At 41.7% G+C, this 24,552-nt stretch overlaps 1 protein-coding gene and 1 pseudogene across 3 annotated transcripts in view; one reads left to right on the forward strand and one right to left on the reverse strand.

Annotated features, from left to right (window-relative positions):
- LOC121826538 (uncharacterized) overlaps window positions 1-5,977 on the forward strand; it is a 97,005-nt gene extending 91,028 nt beyond the window's left edge. For all 3 annotated transcript variants that reach the window (XM_076565061.1, XM_076565092.1, XM_076565004.1), the window contains 4 exons: window positions 219-285; window positions 1,862-1,948; window positions 4,347-4,432; window positions 5,798-5,977. In XM_076565061.1, coding sequence (XP_076421176.1) covers window positions 219-285; window positions 1,862-1,948; window positions 4,347-4,432; window positions 5,798-5,807 — 250 coding nt within the window. In that variant the 3' untranslated portion in view covers window positions 5,808-5,977. The remainder of the gene's footprint in view (window positions 1-218; window positions 286-1,861; window positions 1,949-4,346; window positions 4,433-5,797) is intronic.
- Window positions 5,978-14,939: 8,962 nt separating this feature from the next.
- LOC121825720 (speckle-type POZ protein pseudogene) lies at window positions 14,940-16,306 on the reverse strand (annotated as a pseudogene).
- Between the last annotated feature and the right edge of the window lie 8,246 nt (window positions 16,307-24,552).

A 24,552-nucleotide genomic window follows, 5' to 3' on the forward strand; every position in this document is an offset into this window, starting at 1 on the left:
GATTTTGATTTTTAAATAGAACTAAGAGTGAGTCTTCACTGAATGTTTTATAGATTGAGTTAAGTTGAAATTCACAAAAGCAACACAAAACTGTAAAATTTGGGTGTATGTTGAAATACGTAATGCAAAATTGCTGCTTAATATGCAGGTAACCAATCTTACAACAGAGTCGGTCAAAGGACCAAATCCACCCATTATTGCATGTTTTTATCCTAAAGGCTCCCTGAAAAATGTGATGCTCTCACACCTGTCCCAGAGGATAATGGAACTGAATCTCTTCCTATGGTAAAGTGATCCTTTGTGAAATTCATTTTCTTATGAATGTTGTTAAAATGCAGCAGTAGTCTACCTACCTCAGTTTTGTATGAAAATATGGCCAGAGAAAAATATTTTGTTGGTGTGAACCATCACTTGATAAATTGTAAGTGAGCAATAAGTCCTTGTAGGGAGTGGTGACCCCATAAAGGAATGGACTGGAAAGACAGTGATAAGAAGACAAAGGTCAGTCCTCACGGATTAGATGTTTCATGTTTGACCAAGGATGTTGTGCAGAAATAAATACACCTTAGAGTGATTTGAAAACACGACTGTGGTAACACACCTGCATACATCTTAATGGGTCCAGTTGTTTCAGTGATCTAGGAATCGTCCAGGTGCTTTTACCTTTGGCATAAAGGCAGGTAGCTTCTATCTTCCCATGGACACTCCTACTTCAGGATCACATATGAGAGCCTCTCCTCTCTTTCTCTCTTTGCTTCTGTATTGACACTAGCAGGAAATAGTGCAAATTTAGCCACGTGTAATTGGCTCATCAAAACTTTTCATTATGAAGAGATTACAGCATGTTTTCTATTTGAATCCCTACGAGTATGTTGACAACTTCCCCTAGTTACAGAATAGGAATCCTTGCCCCACTTACCAGCAGTTGTAGAAGGGAAGATTCAATTACCATATAGTACCACTCTAACTTCCGGATTTTTTGTTCTGTGTTTTAAAACAACATAACCTTACATTCTTTGTGCCACATGCAAACATTTAAAATACTGGAGGGTTGTAATTAGATACATATCTATTCATATTAAAGCGACATCATCACCGTGAGCTGCTGGAGTTTAGGAAACTTGTTTGCTTGTACCAGGAGCACTAGAGTGAGGGTTTGTGTGAATCAGAAGTTGCATATTTATGGCTTTTGAATGTCAATCAGTGGACAAAAGCAGTTTCCTAGGTACTATGATATGGAAGACACTAGTAATTACATCAGAGTTTATTTCTAAATGGAAAATAACATGTACTTTTGCCTCCCCACCATGATAGAGAAACACTGAGGGAAGAGGCCAAATTAAAATTAATAATCATGTCATATAAGATCAGAAACTCTAAAACCAAGGGAATTCAGTTTAATCTCAGCAACAGGGCAAGACCAAGTTTCTCAGTTCATGATTTTCTCTTACTCTAGGCTAGCATAATTACGTTTTGGTTTTTTTTTTTTCTTTTTCTTCTTGGTTTTTCTGAGACAGGGTTTCTCTGTGTAGCTTATCACCTTTCCTGGAACTCACTTGGTAGCCCAGGCTGACCTCGAACTCACAGATATCGGACTGGCTCTGTCTCCCGAGTGCTGGGAATAAAGGCGTGAGCCACGACCGCCCGGCTACCTTTTAGTTCTTGATGAGGTTGTAGTAATTTGTAAATACATGAGCATATTTGAAGATATTTCACTTTTCAGTGAGAGTTTCTACTTTCCATGTTTCAATTTTCAGTACCTGCTAAGGAATAAAGTAGTTTCACAATTGTGCACTCCAAAACAAAAGAATTAATTTCAGACCCAAACCAAGAAAGTTAATCCTCTACCTTTCCATTGCAGAAAACAGAAAAACATCTTTCTGATGATAGCAAGACCTGGGCATTAAAGAAGTTTAAAACTGAAGTCAACCTCCTTTCTCTGGGAGAGGTAATAACTGATAGCTTTAAAATAAAAAAAAAATACTTAGTGGTAATTCCCACTAATTTGAAAACTAACATATTTGCTTGTGAGAGGAATGATGCTTCTGTGGTCCTATGTCTACATTATTGCAAATAGTGTCAGAGAAGAAGAACCCAGCCTGGAACATGTCCTTCACGTCCTTTCTACCCTCACTTCTGGGAACACCCAACCTAATGACCTTCTAAGACAGTAGTTCTCACCCTTCCTAATGCTGTGACCATTTCATGCAGTTCTTCATGTTGTGGTGACCCTCACCATAAAATTATTTTCGTTGCTACTTCATAAGTGTAATTTTGCTAAGGTTATGTCTCATAAGGTCAATATCTGTATTTTCAGAAGGTCTAGGTGACCTCTGTGAATACGAGTCCTATGATTACCAAATGGGTCTGACCCACAGGTTGAAAATCACTGTTTTAACGGGTAAGTGATAGTAAATTAGACTATGGAGAAAAAAAATCAAAAGTTGAGCAACTTGCAACACCGAGAAAAGATCTCATAGAAATGAAGAGTATAAATAATGGAGACTCGGGTAGCTCATGTCAACATGAATGTACCCAACATACCTGTATATTTTAAATTGATTTATTTTATGTGTTTTAAAGTTTTGCATACATTCTCTCTGTGCACCTTGTGTGTGTGTGCTGCCCACAGACATCCAAGAGGGCATTTGATCCCCGGGAATTGCAGTTCTGCATGGTTGTCAGACAAGAAGTGGGTGCTGTGAATCAAACCCAGGCCCTCTGCAAGAGTAACAAGGGTTTTATAAGAATGAAACAAAAGCAATAAGTGTTTATACTACTGAGCCATCTTTCCAGACCCCAGAATGAATATGATTGTAATGCAGATGATCAGAGTGTAAGCCAAGATATCATAAGTTGTTATAAGTAGCCAGCACCAACATGTCTGCTACTCCCTAGACAACAGTCCTCATCAGCCTGCCAGTTTGACACATTGAAACCCAGAGAACATATAGGCAGGAAGAACATCAATAGCAGGCTGGGCATGGTGATGCCCACCTTTAATCCCTGCACTCATGAAGCAGAGGCAAGCTGGTCTTTGTCAATTCGAGGACACCCTGGTCCTGAGTTATTTGGTGGATGAGGGAAGGCAAGAAACCTGTGTGCCATAGCAGAAGTGTGGAGGTCAAAGGATAATTTATAGCAGTCAGTTCTCTCCTCTCACCATTTCAGTCTCAGGGATCAAATTCCAATTGTCAGTCATCCTGGCAAGTGCCTTTATCACCTTAGCCCTCTCACTGGCCCTCTGATTTATACATTCACTGTAAATATTTTAGTATTCATACACACACACACACACACACACACACACACACACACACGTACACAAACACACACACTCACACATACTCGAGTGTCAGCAGTGCATTCTCCTTGCAAGAATAGTGATGAGGGATCATCCCAGGAAACACAAGAATTGACAGGAAACCACTTGACTACAATGCAGATATTGAAGCAAAAACCAAGGTAAACAGCATTCAACGACATCCCCAGTATATACCCAGCAATGACACTCAGGTCCACCCATCACATGCCAAAGATCAAGCAGTCTCAATGAATCTGTTCAGAGTGAAACATTTTTCTCCAAATATGTTTTTTATATTTTTATACATAGTTAAAAGTAACACAGCACACAGCCTACTTGGTTTCAGAATTGGGCTTAATTTTAAAATTAAACCAAGGAAAAAGACCCCCACACAATTCCCATACATACACAATAAAAATGAATTAGTTTTAAAGATAAATATCTGTAGAATAAACAGAAGTCTGTTGCAATTACGAAGTTACTGATGGGGCTTGATTCTCAGAGATAAGGCTGGAGTGGAAAATGAGAAAGGTCACTGGCACACAGGCAAGTTTGGAAATTGATCATTGAAGAAGACATACCAAGAAGACATTTTTTATTTAATTTGTTCAAATTTTCTATGTGTATAGGAAATGCTGTTCAGGTTGGGAGATAATAATTCACAGTTTAGGGAAGACATAGTTTGGAAAAATAGGTTAACAAACTGCTCCAGAGAGGCCACTTGAGCTCTCTTACCGAACAAAGGCACACCAAACCTAGATGCCACATAATGGGGTTGGGGCAATAGAGTCACATCTCCATGGAGCTAAGAAGCTTGGAACCAGTGAGTGTTTGTGGAGAGTTCTGGAGAGGAGGGGTGCTCACAGGCAATGTTGGACAGGGCAATGGTGTGTCCAAAGGAAGGGTCCAGCTGTGTGTGTGTGAACTTGCAGCAAGGGATGAAGGAAAATCTGTCCTTTGTGACTGATTCTTTACAGATTCTCTGATAAATTTTCAGTTGAGAAGCATGTTGATATATAAAGTGTAATTTTTTTCTTTACAGTGTGGGTTGACAGCAATTAAAATGGCTTCTAAAGGAAAACAAGAGATGGCCCAGTTTTCAATGGAGGACCAGGTTGAGTCAAATAGGTAATGTGTCCTGTTTTTTACAATCTTAGTCCTGTTCTTGAGAGTGACAATTCTTTAAGTAAGGAATACTAAAATGAGAGGAGGAAGATTGGCTTCAACTCAGAGGCACATAGCCTGAGCTGGCAAAGGGACTGTTCCAACCAAGACAAAACAAAACAAAACAAAACAAAACAAAACAAAACAAAACAAAACAAACAAGAGAACAGTGTGCGTAGGGCTCAGCTCCCATTTAAAAACAACAGTTCATCATTCGAAATCTGATTTGATTGGTGATTTTCTACTAGTTAGGGAAACCACATTAATGTTGTTTACTTTGAAAAGTTTCAACTTAATTTATCACAGTGAAATCTGTGATCATTTTAGTATTTTTTAGTGAAGAGTAAATGCTATTATCAGACACTATTCCTCCCCCCCCCCCGCTACTTCTTTTCTTTTTTTGAGGGGGAGTGGATTCTGTCTGAAATGTCTCAATGCTGTGTTGGTCAGATGTGAATCTGTGCACCCACACTCCTGAAACAGCAGTCATGGTTTGGAACGGTTATCCACAATGAGTATAAAGAACTAAGACTCAAGGTTTTTTGCTCATGCAATGAGCACAGTACTTGGTCCCACTGCCTTGTTGCCTCCCAAACTCATCAAGCCAATCAACTGTCTCACCTATTCAGAGGGTCTGTTCCAGCTGGGGGCCCCTCAACCAAATTCACCGAGTGTTCCAAAGAGCTCCCAGCAACTAAAAGAATGAGAAATGTAAGTTAGACCACAGAAATTGTTTAAAATATTTGAAGATTTTTGGACTCGAAATCTCATAATCTTTGGCACTAGTATATATGATTAATAAATTTCATGCTTTATAATGAACTTTTAGGCATTTCCTAGCACCAGAAAAAAAATGATTCTTTTTTTCCAATAATATTGAAAATACATCACATAAAAATAACAGTTGAAAAAAAAATAAAATAAAAAAAATAACCGTTTAGTCCAATAAAACTGCCCAAGTAAAGTTGGTAGGTTCATGGTTGTCTCCTATTCTAGAATGAGGGAATTACTTTCACTCCTAATGTGAATCTTGTGTTTTCTGAATGGCTAAGCAGAGAAATATAACTGTTAAATATTAGTTTCTATTTTTGTTTCCATACACTGTGACTTATGAGGAGGGCATCTTCTTGGAAACAAACACTCCAAAAGAAGCCACATCTGAGAATAAAACCAACAAAATAAGGCTCCACATTCTCACACCTTCTCCAACACAATGATACTAATGTCACTATATAAGATTCTACTGATGATGCCACTGCTCCTGCTGATCCTGACCATGTCACCAGGGTTGTTCTTTATGCAACTGATAATTCTTGCTTTTCTTTGTAGTTGCTGCTGAAGCAGAACATTAATTCTTTAAAAGAAGAACACATCAAGTATCAATCTGTCAGGAAGATTTCATAAAAAATAGAAATTGTAAATTTAAATATTTATCTGAAAGGTGACACAGTATATATTGAATTCTGTAAGTGTTTGTAATATTTCCCATTAAAATGCATTATGCAAATATTTTAAGCTGTTTCTTGGTATTGTACAAACTGATCACCTGACCTCTCAGTTATGTGTTTAAGGGGGAGGATTTTATTATAGATACAGAGATAGAACAGACAGAGTCATCTGGAATGTCCAAAGCAGAAGAAGATGGTTGTACATAGTCAGCTAACTGGACTGGCTAATGATAGACAGAAACAGATCAGAGAGGAAGAGAGAGAGAAAGAAACAGAGGAGGAGACAGAGAGAGAGAAGGAGAGGAACATGGAGATAGGAGGAGACAGAGACACAAAGACACTGAGAAGCTGTGAGAAGGGATGCATGTGATCTAGAGGGAGTTTAGGGGAGGGGAGGAGGGAAGAGGACCTAGGACACTAGCATAGACTTTGAAATGCATAACAAGTACTTGTGACGCTGAAGGAGCCTGGAGGCTAGCATGTGCCTCATTATGGTAATACGTACCACAGGCAGCCATTTTCTCTACTGCCAGTCATAAGAGAAATGACATCTTTGGGTAGAGCTTCACAAGTTTTTGAGGAATGTTGGCTTCTAGCTACCTTCCAGAAATCCTCCTAAAGTCCAGGTTGGGGCTGCCCTTAGAATTTTGGGAACTGGAGTTTTCTTTGGACATAACAGGTATCAATGAATCTTAATGGATTTTCCAAGTCACAAACCAGCCTTGTTGAGGTTTACATATTCAAACTGCTCAAACACAAGTAAAAACACCCCCCAAAGTGCCATATTGTCCTTAACATCCATAGAGTTCAAGTGTGGTTGCATACCTGCATTTCCTTTTCCTTTAATTTGATGACATCCCATCCCCCAGCATACATTCACTGCACAAAGTCCCTCACTGAGGGGAGGGGCCTTATGAGCCCCTCACTGTATGAAGATCATAGTGTCCTGGACACCCTTGCACAGAAATCATCTACAACCTCTGCCTCCCTCTTCCAAAGTAGTCCCTGATCCTTGGAGTGTGTGACTCAGACATCCTGTTGAGGTCTGAGCACTTCATAGTTTTGCATTCTCTAAAGTTTGGCCAGGTGTGATTCTGCGCATTCACCACAGCCCACTGCATAAATAAATGTCTCTGATGAGGGATGATAGTTGCCCTAATGGACAGGTATAAGCCTGAGTATTTAGAAGGCAGCTTGATGCCATGTAGTTTGAACAAAACAACAATAGAGAGCCTGCTGTATGGACTCAACGCATCAGCCATTAACTCAGATTACAATAGTGCATCAGTGCTGTGTTAAGGAAAGAAAGACACGCACTTCCACTTGGAGTCCTTCAACCAAAAACAAGTCCAGGTTTGGATTTTCTACTTCATGCTCCCTGTCTTCCCTCATCTGTCTGGTACATGACTCTGAGTCTGTGCCTGTCTGAAGAAGTCTGTCTGTCCCTGTCTCTGTTTTTTAACAGAGTCTGTGCCTGTCCCTATGTCTGTCAGTGTCTGTCTGTCCCTGTGTGTGAATGTGAGTGTCTGTCCCTTTTGTTGTGCTCTCTTTTATTGACTTCTCAGGAAGAATCACATGGGGAAGGAGTGGGATACTTTACAGAAATCATTCGTGGAGTCTTACAAGAAATTAAGCCAATAACTTCAACTGACCCCAACTCACCCAGACAACAAACAGTATTATAAACTCCATTGTTTACCCAGCAATGCTACTGTGTTCAACAGTTTTGGTGGATATTCATTGAAGAAGAGTGTTTTCAACTTCTATGTTTGCTATTTTCTGGAAATGATACACATGCATTGTTCTGGATGGGGGCATAGAAGAGAATATAACAAGATTACAGTTATGTATTAGTTTAGGTTGTAAAAATTGATTATGTGGGAAGTCCAAGGACAGTAATGGTATTTGATGCATTGTTCTATAAAAAGTGGGTTCAATAGTCAGTTTGAGTACACAGTAGGGCTCACAGTCACTGGAATGTGTGGGTGAAGATGCATCTGCTTAACTGGCATCCTGGAGCCCTCAGGCATCTGTTTCTTGAGGGAGCAGAGAAGTCAAGTTGCTAGGGAAAAAATATATTATTAAAACCTGCCCTATGACTGCCAGAAAGATTCCTGGTTGTACTGACAAAGTCAAATGCACAAGACAGAAGAGCAGATAGGCCCTTTATTGGGATATCTTGGGAAACTGGAGGGTAGGGAGTCCCAGCTGCTGAACAGATCATGTATGCTGAATAGGTGTCCGCTTGAGCCTGGAGAGATATACCAGCTTTAGTGCCGAGGAGCTTGGCAGTCAAAGGGGCGCTGAGGATCACGGTGTAGGGTTCTGTCCATCTGGGCTCCAGAAACTTAAGTGCTAGGTGTTTGAGGAGTACTTGGTCCCCCAGGGAGAGTGGGGCAGGTTCAGGGGGCAGTTAATTCTATTGGTGTGGGGGCAGGGAGATAGCTATCAGCATGTGAATGGAGAAGGGACCCCAGAAGGGAGAGGTAGGGGAGGCACCCAGCCAGTGAAGGAGTTTGGGCTGGAAGGTAGGTGACTGAGGAAGAAGGACCTTCCATAAAAGGATCTCAAAGGGCTTAGGCCTGTAAGAGAGCATGGGATGGCTCAGAGGCAGGTAAGGGCAATGAGGAGATGGGAGGGCCAAGATAACCTAAGTTCAATGGAGAGCTTTGGTGAGGGGTTGTTTGATGAGTCCATTGGCCCTCTTAACCTTTTCTGAAGATTGTGGATGGTAGGCGATGTGGAGCTTCCAGGAAATGTTGAGAGTTTCCAACATGAGCTCCATGACCCTAGAAGGGAAGGCTGTCCCATTGTCCATATGTATGGTCTTGGCAGGCCAAATCAAGGGATGATGTGGTCCAGGAGTATTTGAGCCACATCTGCTGTTTCCCTGGATGTAGAGAAGACTTCTATCTATCCTGTGAAGATGTCAACAAGAGTTAGGAAATAATGGAGTTTTTTATGAGTGGGCATGGGGCTGAAATCAATCTACCAATTGTCACCCCATTGGTGTCCTCGAAGCTGGGGCAGATGATGACATATCTGGAGGGGCACCTGGGGGTTGGCCTCACCACAACTCTGGCAGGAGGAGTGAACCTGTGAAATATAAGCTTAAATATGGGTGATGTCGGGCCAGGCAGTGGTGGCACACGCCTTTAATCCCAGTACTCGGGAGGCAGAGGCAGACGGATCTCTGTGAGTTCGAGGCCAGCCTGGGCTACCAAGTGAGTTCCAGGAAAGGCGCAAAGCTACACAAGAGAAACCCTGTCTCGAAGAAAATTTCTTAATAAAAAAAATGAAAAAAATAAATGATGACCAGTGCCTGGTCCTGGGGAAGGATGAGACAGTTATTTAAGTAAAACCATCCATTCTTCTCTGCATGGCCCCATTTTTTTCAGGAGTTCATCAGTCTCCTCTGGTTGACAACAGGGCTGATAGGAGGGTACCAAAAACAAAATATGTTCTGTTGATCCAGAGATGCTAAAGGCCAGGCCCTGGGCTACTTAGTTTGCTTTGGCATTGCCTAAGGCTACTGGTTCCTTGGAGGACTGATGTCCTCAGCAGTGGATTCTATTTCTGCAGTGGTAGAGGGCCTCCAAAACTTGGTTATAAGGGGACTATTAACTATGGGAGTACCCTTGGTAGTGAGAAAGTCCCTTTCTCTCCAAAGAGCAGATGGATATGGTCTATTAAAAGGCATGTTTAGAACTGGTATATATGTTAGCCCATTGACCCTTGGCTTCTTGGAGTGCTCTATTGAAGGTCAATAATTTGGCCTTTTGTGAAGAGGTTCCCATTGGCGGGTGGGTCGCTTCAACTGTTTTAATAGAAGTGACCACTGCATGTCCTGCCTGGCAGTTTCCTATCTGTCTATAAGAGAGCTTCCATCAACAAAGATGGAGAGTTGGGCATTTGTGAGGGGTTAATGTAAGAGACTAGACCGGGATAAACATAAAGCCTCCAGAGCCTCTGGGCAAGAGTGAGAGGGAGTACCAGAGGAAGAAGCGACAGAAAGGGGGATTGCAGGTTTTAGGGCAAGGATGAAGGTCAGGGTAATTTGGGGGTTTTCTAGAAACAGTAAGTAAAAGACTTGAACTTGTGATTGCCCAAGGAGGAAGAGACAGGAGTGACTCAGAACGTCTGAGAGGCAGTAGGTAGAGTATACCATGATTGGCTGGAACAGAGGAGAGAGTGTGGAAAATGGCAAATTTCAAAAAGTGTGTCAAAACCTGGTCAATTTCAAGTTTTACAGAAAATAGGAATGTAACCAGAAGTTTTCCTGTATCCTGCCCATTCTTTCAGCCACTAGGTCCCAAGTAAACACACAGAGACTTATATTAATTACAAACCAAATGGCCTATGGCTCAGCTTCTTGCTAGCTACCTCTTACAACTTAACTCAACCCATTCAAATTAAGCTGTTTTGCCCTGTGTCTTTGTGGTATTACCTATGTTCCATTACATCTTGCTTCCATGGCCGTGGTCAGCATCCCTTTGACTCCACCATTTTTCTCCTTGTCTCTATGCTTGGATTCCATACCTGGCTCTATTTTGCCTTGCCATTGGGCATAGCAGCTTCTTAATTAAGCAATGGTAGCAACACATATTCACAGCATACAGAAAGACCATCCCACAGCTCTTCCCCTTTTCTGTCTAATCAAAAGGAAAATTTTTCATTGTATCATAGTAAAATTACATATAACAAAACAGTTATCCAACAAGAATTACTCTTACAATATCTAGTCTATTTGTATTTGACAAAATTAAAGAAAATATTCTATCATTTATCCTATATTTGTGAGTCTCAAGTTTCATATCTAATTTACCTTTTATCCTAACCAAGGAAAACTATAATTATTAACTATCTAGTCTTCAACTCAATCAAAGACCTCAGAAGGATATAATATTATCTGAATAAATAGGAAGCACATTGTATGCAACTTTCAAAATTCTAGAAATAACAGAGACATCTGACTGCCTAGAAGGTCACCCAAAGTTCTTATGCAATGTTGGGTAATCTATCTTCAGTTCACAGGCCTAGAGTCTCTGGCATACTTTTCAGTGAAGCAGGAAATTTCAAGGACTGTTCTGCCTAATGGCAAAGTTCATCAGTCACTTTTCTCTGTGTTCTGCAGTTTATACAACATACTGTCAAGCTGTCCAGGCAAGAGCAGTTTCTTGCCCCAATGGGTAGTCTTTTCCATTTTGTAAATGAACTTCATAATGAGTTCCTTAATGATGCCCAGCAACCTCTTTGAAGTAATTGGTTCTGCCAGGAGCAGACTTGTCTCACTGTCCAAAAAAGTCTAAATTCTTAAATATTTCAAATGCCATATTCTGTAGATTTTGAAGTGTTTGAAGATTACCTATGTAATTGAAATATATGTTTGTATATCTAGAAAACCTAACATGACTAAACGTTTGATTATTACACATGACTATTAATTTGTATTTCTTAACTGTACATTATATTTTTAAATGAACTGCAGAAAACATAATACCTTAAATGAGAGTAGAAATATACATACAGTATAACAAAATTAACATTAAATTTGCATAAATAAACCAAAATTCATATTAATGTAAAATATCTAAGATTAATTGTTGGTTTTTTGAATTAAAGTAGATTCAATAATCTACCCATTTATCCTATGATTTCTATATCATATCCTCCTTTCTTCTTTTAGATAGAGAACTCTGAATTTAAGTCCTTTATTTAGCCTTTTTTTTAAACTATGACCAATAACAATTTGTACCCCTTAAATGAAAACAAATATTTATAAAGAATACTTTGGTAGTTTGGTCATAGTGTTCTATACTACTTCCTGCTAATTAAGGGCACATTTTCATTTAATTCTGGAAAGTCCTTAATTTCTTTATTTCTTCCTTGATCCATCATTTGAGCATTTTTCAGTTTCCATGAAATTGTAGGCTTTCTGTAATTTTTGATGTTGTTGAAATCTAACTTTAAGCCATGGTGGTCTTGGTAGAGGGGGTTATTAAAAACTGGAGCATTGACCCACACCACCAATCACACAAGAATCAAAACTTCCAGGCCAGAAGAATTTAAGGTCATGGGAACAGGAAGAAAATTTTTCCCAAAGGGTCAATAGGGGTGATAGTGATTGGAACTATTTCCTTTTCTACCACCTGGTGCCTTGACCCCTGGATCTGGAATATGGAGAAACCTGCCTCCTGACTAATCCTACAACAAACCTCCAGGTTGTGGCCACTTCATTGGCTCTGTAACTTTCTCTTCCAAAGTTCATAACAGCTGCTCCAGGAAGTCTGTGAACCTGGTACAACCAGTGGAATGCATGATTGTGGGCCAGAGTTGCACCTCCCTGTCTGAGAATTTAGTATCTTGTTCAGAAGCTATACTGTGTGGAACACCATGATAATTGAGAAGGCATACAGTTAGACCTTGAGTGGTAGTTTGGGTAAAATCATTACAGGCGGGAAATGCAAATATATAACTAGAATAAGTATCTACTCCAGGATGGACATAGTGTTGTCTATTCCACAGAGAAAGTAGTCCAATGTATTCATCCTTTCATGGCCTTGTTAGCTAGTCAGACCAGGAAATGGTGACATATCTGGTGCTCTGTGTTGGTCTCTGTTGTTGGAAGTCCTGGCATTCAGCAGCAGTTATAACCAGGTCACTCTTGAGGAGTGGATATCCAGGTTGTTAATTCCATTCATAAACCCCATCTCTGATGCAATAGCTACTTTGAACTTGGGCCCATTGGGCAATAATGAGGATGGCTAGTTAAAGAGTCTGACTGTCTGCATAGTGGGTCATCTTATCTACTTGATTATTGACTTAATCCTCCTCTGATAAAGGTGTCTTTTATCAGCACAAACAAGGGACAGGGATTTTCACATTCTTTGCTGATTTGCAGATCTGTCCTAATACTTCTTCCCCAAATGTCTTTCCAATTTTTCTTTATTTCCTTTTTCGTTTGTATTTTTTCTTGTCTCATACAGTCCCAAATGACCACAGTCTCCCCTCCCTCTACTTCACAGAGATGTACTACTCCTGTATTTCCCTACAGAAAAGCACAGGTCTTTTGGGGATATCAACTGAATACAACAAAACAAAATGTAATAATAGTGGGCAAAAACCTGTAGCATGAATCTTAGAGGTCTTATTAATAAAATCAAGCCTGAGGCCAGTTATTGGGGTGAATGCTGGAAGATCAGAGAGACAGAACAAGGCACAGCTTCCTCACCTCGCCAGTTCCTCAGCTGATACTGTTTCCTCAAACTGGAAGCCTCTGAGTCCTCATCCAGAATGAATCTCAGCTGAACTGTTGCTCAAAAGCCTAAAAGCTTAACCAGCCAAAAACCTTCTAGTTTCTGCTCTTTACATCTTATATACCTTTCTGCTTTCTACCATCACTCCCTGGGATTAAAGGTGTGAATTACCATGCTTGGCTGTATCCTTGAACACATGAATTTCTGCCTCTGCAATGCTAGGATTAAAGGCATGTGCTACCACTGCCTATTCTCTATGTTCAATATTGTGCCTATTCTGTTTCTGACCCCAGATAATATTTTTTCGGGTGCACAATATTTTGGGGAATACAATACCACCACAAATCCCCTCATATCAAGGCTAGAGAAGCCAACCCAGAAGGAAGAAAAGGTTTTCAAGTTCAGACAAACAGGTCAGAGGCTTCCTTACACTCACCCTGTTTGGACTCCCACAAAACCCTTGAGATCAATAACCACAGTATGTACACAAAGGACTACGTACAGATGCATGCATGCTCTGTGATGGCCTCTTCAGGCTCTGAGCCCCTATGAGCCCTATTTAGTTGACACTGTGAGTTCTGTTCCCCTTGTGTCTTTGATGTCTCCTAAAATCCTGTCTTCCCCTCTTCCTTGAGGTTCACTGAGTTCTGCTTAATATTTGGCTGTGGATCTTAGTATCTGTTCCCAACAGCTGTTGGAGAAATCCCAAGTGATATCCACTGAACTAGACTACAATCTCTGAGTGTATCAGGATTTCATTAGGTATTGTCTCATTGATTTGTGTGTGTGTGTGTGTGTGTGTGTGTGTGTGTGTGTGTGTGTGTGTGTGTGTGGTATTGAAGACACTCTATAAACTTCCACAGCTGAGCACAGGTGGTTGGACTAAAATGGTCATATTCTAACAAGAAACACCACTGGAATCTACAAGCTGATTTTAACATTTTTATTCATTTGGTATTTTATTTGGGTATATATTGTTTACAGAGATGGATGTGACCATGGAGACAAGAGGAGGACTGAACAAGGGTCCTCTGCAAGAGCAAAAATTGCTTTTGCAATTGACTCATCTCTTTAGTCCCACACACTGAGTTAGGAGAAAAAATGTCTTCATTCTCTTTCACTTCTCTTGTAAGCAAACATTCATGTTTATTTTCTCCTTTCCAGAGTCCTTGACCATAATTTCTGCTCATCCAATCCAGACAGGTTTCTCCATAGAAACCTGTAGCTTGAGTTTTCCTGCCTTGCCCACAGTCAGGACAAATCTCTGTCACCCGCCAGTCCCACAGCCGCTCAGACCCAACCAAGCAAACACAGAGACTTATATTGCTTACAAACTGTATGGCCGTGGCAGGCCTCCTGTTAACTGTTCCTATATCTCAAAGTAACGCATTTCTACAAATCTATACCTTGCCACACGGCTCGTGGCTCACCAGCATCTTCACATGGTGCTTGTACTGGCGGGTGGCTGGCGGCGTTGTCCTGGCAGTGGCTGGCCGTGGCTCCTTCTGCCTTCCTGCTCTTTTATCTCTCCTCTCTGTTAGTCCCACCCATACCTCCTGCCTGGCCACGACCAATCAGGTTTTATTTATTCACCAATCAGAGCAACTTGACATACAGACCATCCCCCATTACAGCCAAGTGCAGACCATCTCAGACACCTGCACTCAGGCCCATTGTCCTAATCATCCTCTATGCAAACCTGCTGGGTAATGCCACAAGGAACCCAAGAAGGGCTCCCACATTAACATCCCACAGCAGAAACCCTGTTGTAATGTGTTTGGGGCCAGCAACTAAAATAAATCCCAGTTTCCAACTCATTGACAAAAATCAAACCAGGACAGTAACAGCATAGTATACCACATAGTTCAGCACTTCCCCTCCCTTAACCTGACAACTCATTTACAGCTGTATTATACCCTGAGCCACCATGCTGTCTTTCCCCAGTTCCACTGGAAATGTTCCACACATCCCATAGCCTAGCCAGGTGTCATTGGTAACAACATTTAGCTGCTGCTTCTGGGAGACAAGTGTAGGACAATGCTGACCAGGTCCTAGGATTGCTTCAAGCGTTTGAAAGGGGGCTCCAAGAAAGGGAGATGAGCAGAAGCCAAGGAACGGTATGCTTCAGCCACTAAATGGGGATATGAGCCCACCATTGCCTTCCAGCCTGAGGTCTCAGAGACCTCAGAAGCATGAGCTGTAATGAAACCCAGTGCCTGGGTTTTCAGTTGCCCTGAGCTGTGGAGGTCAGCCAGGAAGAGAATGTGGGCAGCAGTCTCCACAGAGAGGTCCCTGCAGAGGGCATCCTCACACATGACCTTCAAACGCTCCAGGCCATACTTGTCTGCAGCTGCCAGCAATGCATCTGCCATGCTGTCCAGGTCTGGTGCCTTCCCAGTGTAAATGAAGCCCATCATTGCCTTGAAGACTTGTGGCTCCAGGTCAGGGATCTCAACTCGGTTCTTTCTGCTCTCTTCCATGTCATGTTGAAACATGGCTCTGAAAACTGGAGAGCGAGCTGCTAAGATGGCCTTGTGAGCCTGGAATTCCTAGCCAGATACCACCAGGCAGCAGTCTGTGAATTGGGAATTCTCCCACAGCTCTCCTAGCTCATCTGCCAATGTGCATGGGGGAACTTGAATCCCTGAATTCCTGTTCTGGTCGGAGATTCTGAAGGAGTCCTGGACCACACTCACAGTGCAGAGCAGCTTGAGCTTGTCATCTGGGAGAAGACGAGGAGCATTTGAAAAGAGGAAATCTCGAAGGATGTACTTTTTGAATCCACAGGCACGGCCTGGCACGAACCTAATGGCTCTTGGGCTCCTCATAGTTTGTGTTTTCTCTCCTTCGGCAGTTATGATCCAGAACTGGAACTTTGCCCAAACATGACTCTTTAGACAGCTGAGCAAAACTAGGTTAACTGACAGGTAATCCGCACTTACTTCATCAACTCCATTCGGGTTTACTGTCAAATACCATTTGCCATTGGCTTCTCTTGAGAAAGTTGGGCTTCTAATGACTTCTGTCCTTTCCTCCACAAGAAAACGCAAGTTGTTGATGGTCCACATGTAGGAGAAATTCTGAAGGCTGATATGTGTGTGGTCCCATCTCTGGGCTGTCCCGTCTCCTGCCATTTCTCCTCCAGGTAGTTTGAAGGTTCAACTGGATCCAAAATGAAGAACTAGCAATTGTTTTCTCTTCACCTTGTGAGACGCAATAATAGACATGAATTACATGTTAAGTTTTTGTTTTTCGTCTATTCCCTTTTTTTTTTTTTTTTTTGGTTTTTCGAGAGAGGGTTTCTCTGCGTAGCTTTGTGCCTTTCCTGGAGCTCACTTGGTAGCCCAGGCTGGCCTCGAACTCACAGAAATCTGCCTGGCTCTGCCTCCCAAGTGCTGGGATTAAAGGCGTGCGACACCACTGCCCAGCTGTCTATTCCCTTTTTGATGGCTCTAGAAACTTGGATCTCTGAAATTTTCTATACAGATTTTAATACTAGTTTCAGAGAAGACAGTCTAGGCTTACTTGGGACTCTTTTTTTTTTTTGTTTTTTCGAGACAGGGTTTCTCTGTGTAGCTTTGCGCCTTTCCTGGGACTCCCTTGGTAGTCCAGGCTGGCCTCGAACTCACAGAGATCCACCTGGCTCTGCCTCCCGAGTGCTGGGATTAAGGCGTGCGCCACCACCGCCCGGCTACTTGGGACTCTTACATCACTCCATTTTTGGTCTAGATCGAATCTTAGGTCAATAGGTAACTGGTTTTGACAATTATACACAGCTGTTTAAATATCTGGAAAATTCTATACACTCATATCAAAAAATGTTGTACTATGGTCTCTAGAGTAACAGAACATATACAAGCAATCTCTCTGTGTATAAAGGAAGGGGATTTATTAGAATGACTTAGGGCTGCAGTCCTGCTAATCTCACATTGGCTAGCTGTGAAGGGAAAGTCCAAAATTCCAGTACTTACTCAGTCCACGAGGTTGGATGTGTCCACTGGTCTTCAGTATGTGCTGGTGTTCCAAATAGTATCTAACACCAGGGGAGGGATGGACTTGCTGCAAGTTGAGGGCAAGCAGGCAAATAGCAAGGGTTTCCTGCTTCCATGTCATTTTATAGACTTCCAGCAGAGGGTGTGGCCCAATTTAGGGTGTGTCTTCTATCCTCAAGATCTGGATTAAAGGTGGGTGTCTTCAGGCCCTGAGATCCAGATTAAATGTTTGTGTCTTTCTACATTCAAAGTATGTACTTGAAGTGGATCTACCTGTAGCATGAATCTTAAAAGTTCTTATTAATAAAATCAAACCTGAGGCCAGTTATTGGGGTCAATGCTGGTAGATCAGAGAGACAGAACAAGCCACAGCTATCTCACCTTGCCAATTCCTCCGCTGGTCCTGTTTCCTCATACTGAATGCTTCTGTGTCCTCACCCCAATGGCTCTCAGCTGAACTGTCAGCTGAACTGCTGCTTAAAAGCCTGAATACTTAACCAGCAAAATGCTGAACCAGCCAAATGCTGCTAGTTTCTGGTCCTCACGCCTTATATATATCTTTCTGCTTTCTACCACCACTCTCTGGGATTAAAGGCTGGCTTTCTTGGATTAAAGGCATGAGTCACCATGCTTGGCTGTTTCCAATGTGGCCTTGAACTCACAGAGATCCAGAGGGATTTCTGTCTCTGGAATTCTAGGATTAAAGGCGTGTGCTATCACTGCCTAACTAGTGGCTTTTCTGTTCTCTGACCCCAGATAAGTTTATTAAGGTACACAATATTTTGGGGAACACAATACCACCACATTTCCTCTCTTTTTGTCTAAAATTAAAGAAAGCTTATAACTAATACAAGAAAAACTATCCGATAAGTATATACAATATATACAGCCAAAAATTACATTAATGATGTCTAGTCCATTAACATTTGACAGATTCAGATAAAAACTCCATTATATATATTAACAATGTCCAGTCCAGTAACATCTGATAAACCCAGACCAAAAAATTTTCATTACTTATCTTATTTAAAACAAGTAGTTCCTTTTTAAAAGTAGATTCCATAATCCCCCTTTTTATCTTATCATATCCATATTAATCCCTCTGGATCTCTGTGAGTTCAAGGCCACATTGGAAACAGCCAAGCATGGTGACTCACACCTTTAATCCCAGAATTCTCCTCTCTCCTTGTCCCACCTACTTCCTGCCTGGCCACTGGCCAACCAGTGTTTTATTTATTGACCAATCAGAGCAATTTGACATATAGACTGTCCCACAGCACTTTTTTTTAAATTAAAATAGAAAAGGGGAAATGTGGTGGTATTCTAATTGTACTGAAATGTGATTTTAATTGTATGTTAATAAATAAAGTTACCCGGGGGTCAGAGCTATTAGAGCCATAGACAGAGTGTGGCGGTGGTGGCACATGCCTTTAATCCCATAGATCTCTGTGTGTTCAGGGATACAGCCAGCATTGGAGACATATGCCTTTAAGACCTAGGGGGCTGTACATTCAGACAGTGACGAGGCAGTCACGTGTTTGGGTTTACAACCAATGAGAAGGCAGAATGACTGGAAAATCGAGTTACACACAGGAAATAGCTCTCTTTTCCAGAAGCTGGGACACAGAGGAGGAAGGGTGAGATTTTAGCTCTGAGCTCTGACCTCTTGGCTTTCTCTTTTACATTGTTTCTGTGTTTCTTATTTAATAAGACAGTTGGTTACATCAACATCTGGTGCCCAACGTGGGGCAAAAGTTTCTACCTAAAACCTGAGAAAAGATTCTAAAATGGAGCAAAAAACAGCTTCCTAATTGTCTCTCTCAAATGAGCGGCAGCCTGCCGGTTTGAGCTACTGGCGGGTTCCTAGCGTGCAAGCTCGATCTGCAGTATGGCGGCAATGAGGCCTCTGCAAGTGGCACATTAAGCTGCGTGGTGGATTTAGCCTTTACTAGTACAAAACAAAAAGAGGTTTCTGGGCTACAAGCTGCTTGGATAAAAGCACAGACCCATGATGGCTCCCAGAGCTGGTGGAAAACGTACCACCGCCATGTTGGGAAGCTGAAATGGGAGGAGCCAGCAGCCACAGCGCTGTTTCAGGCTTAGAAGACTGCAGTTTAAAGCAATAGGCTCAAGGTAATATAAAACATAAGCCACATAAAGATGGCTACCACAGAGAGAATCTGGATTATGTTCTTTTTGATATTCGTAACTGAAGAGAAACATTTGATTGCAAAAGCTGTTGAGTTATGCCAAAATGTGTATTTTAAAGGTACATTAACTTCAAAATTTGGATTTAAGGATATGTTGCTTTGGAAAGGAGGCTCTGTTTTGTTTCCACAGAAAGCCAGAGGCTATGGATTTGTTCCAGATTAAGATACATCAGGTTTGACCAGCCAAGACCACTTGAAAGGTCTCCGATGACACCATGGCCCAGATGATCCAACATTCAGAATTGTTTCAAGTCACGGACTACTCCATGATCCTAAAATTTTCTTTGTGTCCCTATAAGATACAGCACCCCCCTCCAGCAGGAAGTAGTAAGAGAAGCTACGCCCAAATTCCCAAATATACCAAGCTGACTTTGGAGATGTGTAAAAGTTAAAACCTTCCTTTAAAAAAAAAAGAAAGGGGAAGTGCTGTGGGACGGTCTATATGTCAAATTGCTCTGATTGGTCAATAAATAAAACACTGGTTGGCCAGTGGCCAGGCAGGAAGTAGGTGGGACAAGGAGAGAGGAGAATTCTGGGAAGCAGAAGGCTGAGGCAGAGAGACACTGCAGCCGCCGCCATGACCAGCAGCATGTGAAGATGCCGGTAAGCCACCAGCCATGTGGCAAGGTATAGATTTATGGAAATGGATTAATTTAAGCTATAAGAACAGTTAGCAAGAAGCCTGCCACTGCCATACAGTTTGTATGCAATATAAGTCTCTGTGTTTACTTGGTTGGGTCTGAGCGGCTTTGGGACTGGTGGTTGACAAAGATTTGTCCTGACTGTGGGCAAGGCCGGAAAACTCTAGCTACATCTACCCACTTCAACTGAAGCATAACACTTCTCACTGTTGTGCCCTCCATGTTAGGATTTTAGTTAATTCTATGTCTTCTTAAATTGGGAACCAAGAATAACCACCACAAGTGTATATTTTATTGTGATTCATCTTAAATAAAATAGGGATGGTGTCCATTCCTACACAGCTGTTATTTCCACTTCTCGGGGTTTTACACTAAAACACTCTCCCCATCCCCCAGAAAACCCTTACCCTTGCATTTTTGGAGTTATAAAAACCCCATTTCTCCATTGTCCTAGCTATTCTCTCAGTCCAAGGATTAAGTAGAAAACCTATTATGGCAGGAAATAATGCTTATTTAATTCAACTCAAAACATTTGAGTCAAATTAGTTAATATTGAGACAAGTAAAAGGTCTTGCTAGTCATTATATTTATGTTAAAGGCAACCATTCAATATTGTTTGTCTAAGACTACCAGTGTGGTTACTGGTGATTAAATAGAAATTCATGAACCAGGCATGATGTGATAGTCTATGGCACTGATCAGAGTAGTCTGATGTCAGTCTAAAGCTCACTTGGTCCATGGAATAAATTCAAAAAGAGCCAGACATGCAGAGTGGGAAGACATCAAAAACGGAAGAAAGATGTAGAAATGAAATTATGATTACCTCTTGAATTCCTGCTAAAACATTTCAGATGCCAAAGTATTAGGTTACAACCTAGTATTTCAGATCAGTTCCATCCTCTTTAAGAAAGTAACTGTGATGGGATGGAGAAATGGTTCAGCAGTAAACGTTGCTGGATACCTTTCCAGAAGACTGCCATCCAATTTACTGCATTCAAGGGTACCTGACAACAGTTGGTAACTCCAGTTATCTAGTTACCAGGGGATCTGACAGCCTCTTCTGACCTCTGAGGCCACCATATATGCCCATGGTGCACAGACCCTCCTGTTAACAGGGCCCAGGCACTAGCAGGCCCCCACACCTAAGTACAACTGTCTCCATGACAGAAGTAGTATTCAAGGTGAAAAAGTCAGCATTTCTGTAAAACACAGCAAAACCCGGCCACAACTAAAACGAAGGCTTAATTCATCTAAGTCCATAGTCTGGGAATATCTCTAAATGTTTAAATCTTGCTTGAAATACAGTAACATTATGGCTTCTGTAGTGCGACTTCTGGCTAAATGTTCTTGTTAACTGAAGATTCTCAACCCAGAATATGGTTTTGTGCTTAAAAGCCCACCCTGAGAAAGGCTGGTTGCTGCATCAGAATCCAGAAAACCTCATATGGTTGCCAGCTGGCTAAAAAAACTTTCTATTGTCTTAAGTCCATGTTCAAGCAGTCTCTCTCTCTCTCTCTCTCTCTCTCTCTCTCTCTCTCTCTCTCTCTCTCTCTCTCTCTCTCGTGTGTGTGTGTGTGTGTGTGTGTGTGTGTGTGTGTGTGTGTGTGTGTTATGTGTGTGTCTCCAAAACTTTCTAAGTGTTATTGTCAGTCTTGTGCTGTATTGACCATTGGCTTTCTCTGTTGTATGGACACCCCTGCTGCATAAGACTTATGCCTTCTCCTGTTGGGGACCTGAATACTTTTGTCTGTGCCATGTCCCCCAGAGAACCACCTACCTGAAATAAAAGCTCCACCTGCTCCCCTGATCCTAAACACATAAAGAAGAGTCACTGAAGCTACTAGTTAGGTACCTGACAAACATTCTTAAATGAGGAACCAAACTTTCAGAGGTCAAAACCAGTTGATTGATTTATCCTGGATTTAAGGAAGAGCAGCATCAGAGCCACCGGCTGGGAATTGCTGAGTGGATTGAAACACTGAAGGTATTGTCAAGTACTATAAGCTTAGTGAGTCCCTACAGACATGATGAACTGGACAGAGAAATATGTGGGGAGCATTTTACTGATTACATGAAAAAGGGAACGGTCTCAAAAGCCCATCGTTGGTTAACTGTTGAATATATTCTGCACCTTTTAAAAACCAGAATACTGTCTCCCTTTGAAAGCCCAGCAGAGTAAGCATGGAAGTTCAAAGCTTAAAGAGGACAGAACTCACCAGGGAAGCATGAACATTATGAGGTATTGAGAAGCTGAATCTTGGCAGTCAGCATGATGAAATTGAGAAGCACTTAGGATCTTTTCATAGCACACCCTTAACAGGATCTGGAAGAGTGTTTCTAAGGAGGATTATCTGGGTGGGGCATGGGGAGGGGCAAGACAACCACTGAAAGTTGGTGGAGATATACCAGAGACTGTGAGTCTGGATGGAAAGAAGACTGCCACTTTCACAGGTTCCTTCCTGTCTCTGCTTCGTGACCACTATGTATGAATTGTTCCATCCTCATCTCCAAGTTGTGAACACTGAGACCCCTGACTGGGAAAGGAAGACACCTCTTCCTGGATCATGTTAGTGGAAGGATTTAGTGTAAAACCCTGAGAAGAGGAAATAACATCTGTGTAGGAATAGACACCATCCCTATTTTATTTAAGATGAATCACAATAAGCAGAAATACACTTGTGGTGGTTATTCTTGGTTCCCAATTAAACGAGACATAGAATTAACTAAAACCCTAACATGGAGGGCACAACAGTGAGAAGTGTTATGCTTCAGTTGAAGAGGGTAGATCCACTTCAAGTACATACTTTGAATGTAGAAAGACACAAACAACCATTTAATCTGGATCTCAGGGCCTGAAGACACCCAAGTTTAATCCAGTTCTTGAGTCAGGAAGACACACCCTGAATTGGGCCACACCCTCTTCTGGAAGCCTAAAAAAGGACATGGAAGTAGGAAACCCTTGCTATTTGCCTGCTTGCCCTCAACTTGCAGGAAGTCTATCCCTCTTCCTGGCTGACCTCCACAGCTCAGGGCAACTGAAAACCCAGGCACTGGATTTCATTACAGCTCATGCTTCTGAGGTGTGTGAGACATCAGGCTGGAAGACAATGGTGGGCTCATATCCTTATTTAGTGGCTGAAGCATATCATTACTGGGCTTCTGCTCATCTCCCTTTCTTGGAGCCCTCTTTCAAAAGATTGCAGCAATCTTAGGAACTGGTCAGGTGTGACCTACACTTGTCTCCCAGAAGCAGCAGCCAGTGTGTCACCAATGATAACTGGGTAGACTATGGGATTGTGGTGCATTTTCAGTGGAACTGGGCAAAGACAGCATGGTGGCTCAGGGTATAATATAGCTGTAAATGAGTTGATTGTCAGGTAAAGGGAGGGGAAGTGCTGAACTATGTTGTATACTACGCTGTTACTGTCCTGGTTTGATTTTTGTCAATGAGTTGGAAACTGGAATTCATTTTAGTTGCTGGCCCCAAACATATTACAACAGGGTTTCTTTGGAGAAACCTGTCTGGATTGGATGAGCAGAACTTATGGTCAAGGACTCTGGAAAGGAGAAAATAAACATGAATGTTTGCTTACAAGAGAAGTGGGAGAGAATGAAGACATTTTTTCTCCTAACTCAGTGTGTGGGACTAAAGAGATGAGTCAGTTGCAAAAGCAATTTTTGCTCTTGCAGAGGACCCTTGTTCAGTCTTCCTCTTGTCTCCATCATCACATCCATCATTGTAAACAATACCTATTTTAATAAAATGTCAAATGAATTAAAATTTTAAAATCAGTTTGTGGATTCCAGTGTTGTTTTTGTTTGAAGAATCCCATATTAGTCCATCCAGCTCTGTTCATCTGTGGAAGTTTATGCAGGGCCTTACTGCCACACTCATACAAAAACTATCAGACAATACCTACAGAAATTCTGTTTCACTCAGAGATTGGTTCTAGTCCAATGGACATCAGTTATGCTTTCTCTAGCAGCTGATGGTAGCAGATACTGAGATCCACAACCAAACATTAGGCAGAGCTCAGGGAATCTCAAGGAACAAGATAAGGCAGGATTATAGGAGGGTTCAAAGACACTAGGTGAACAGAGCATACAGATTCATCTGAATAGAGCTCATTTTGTCTCCCAGAGCCCAAAGAGGCAATCACACAGCCTGCATGGATCTGAATTAAGTTCTATGCATACAGGCTGTGGTTTAGCGCAGTGGTTAGTGGGACACCTAAGAAGGGGAGTATGAGGAGTCTCTGACCTTTTTGTCTGATCTTGGCAACTTTTCTTCTTTCTAGGTTGGCTTCTCTAGCCTTGATATGAGGATTTGTGACTACTATTGTTACATCTTAGTATGTTGTGTTCAGTTGATATCCCCAAGAAAACTGTGCTTTTCTGAAGGGAAATAGGGTAGTAGTACATCTCTGTGGAGGGAAGGAGGGGAAACTATGGCATTGTATGAGAGAAGAAAACATAAAAACAAATAAGGAAATAAAGACAAATTAGAAAGACATTTGGGGGAGAAGTATTTGGACAG

The sequence above is a fragment of the Peromyscus maniculatus genome, chromosome 1 (assembly GCF_049852395.1).
Source record: "Peromyscus maniculatus bairdii isolate BWxNUB_F1_BW_parent chromosome 1, HU_Pman_BW_mat_3.1, whole genome shotgun sequence".
Lineage (NCBI taxonomy): Eukaryota > Metazoa > Chordata > Mammalia > Rodentia > Cricetidae > Peromyscus > Peromyscus maniculatus.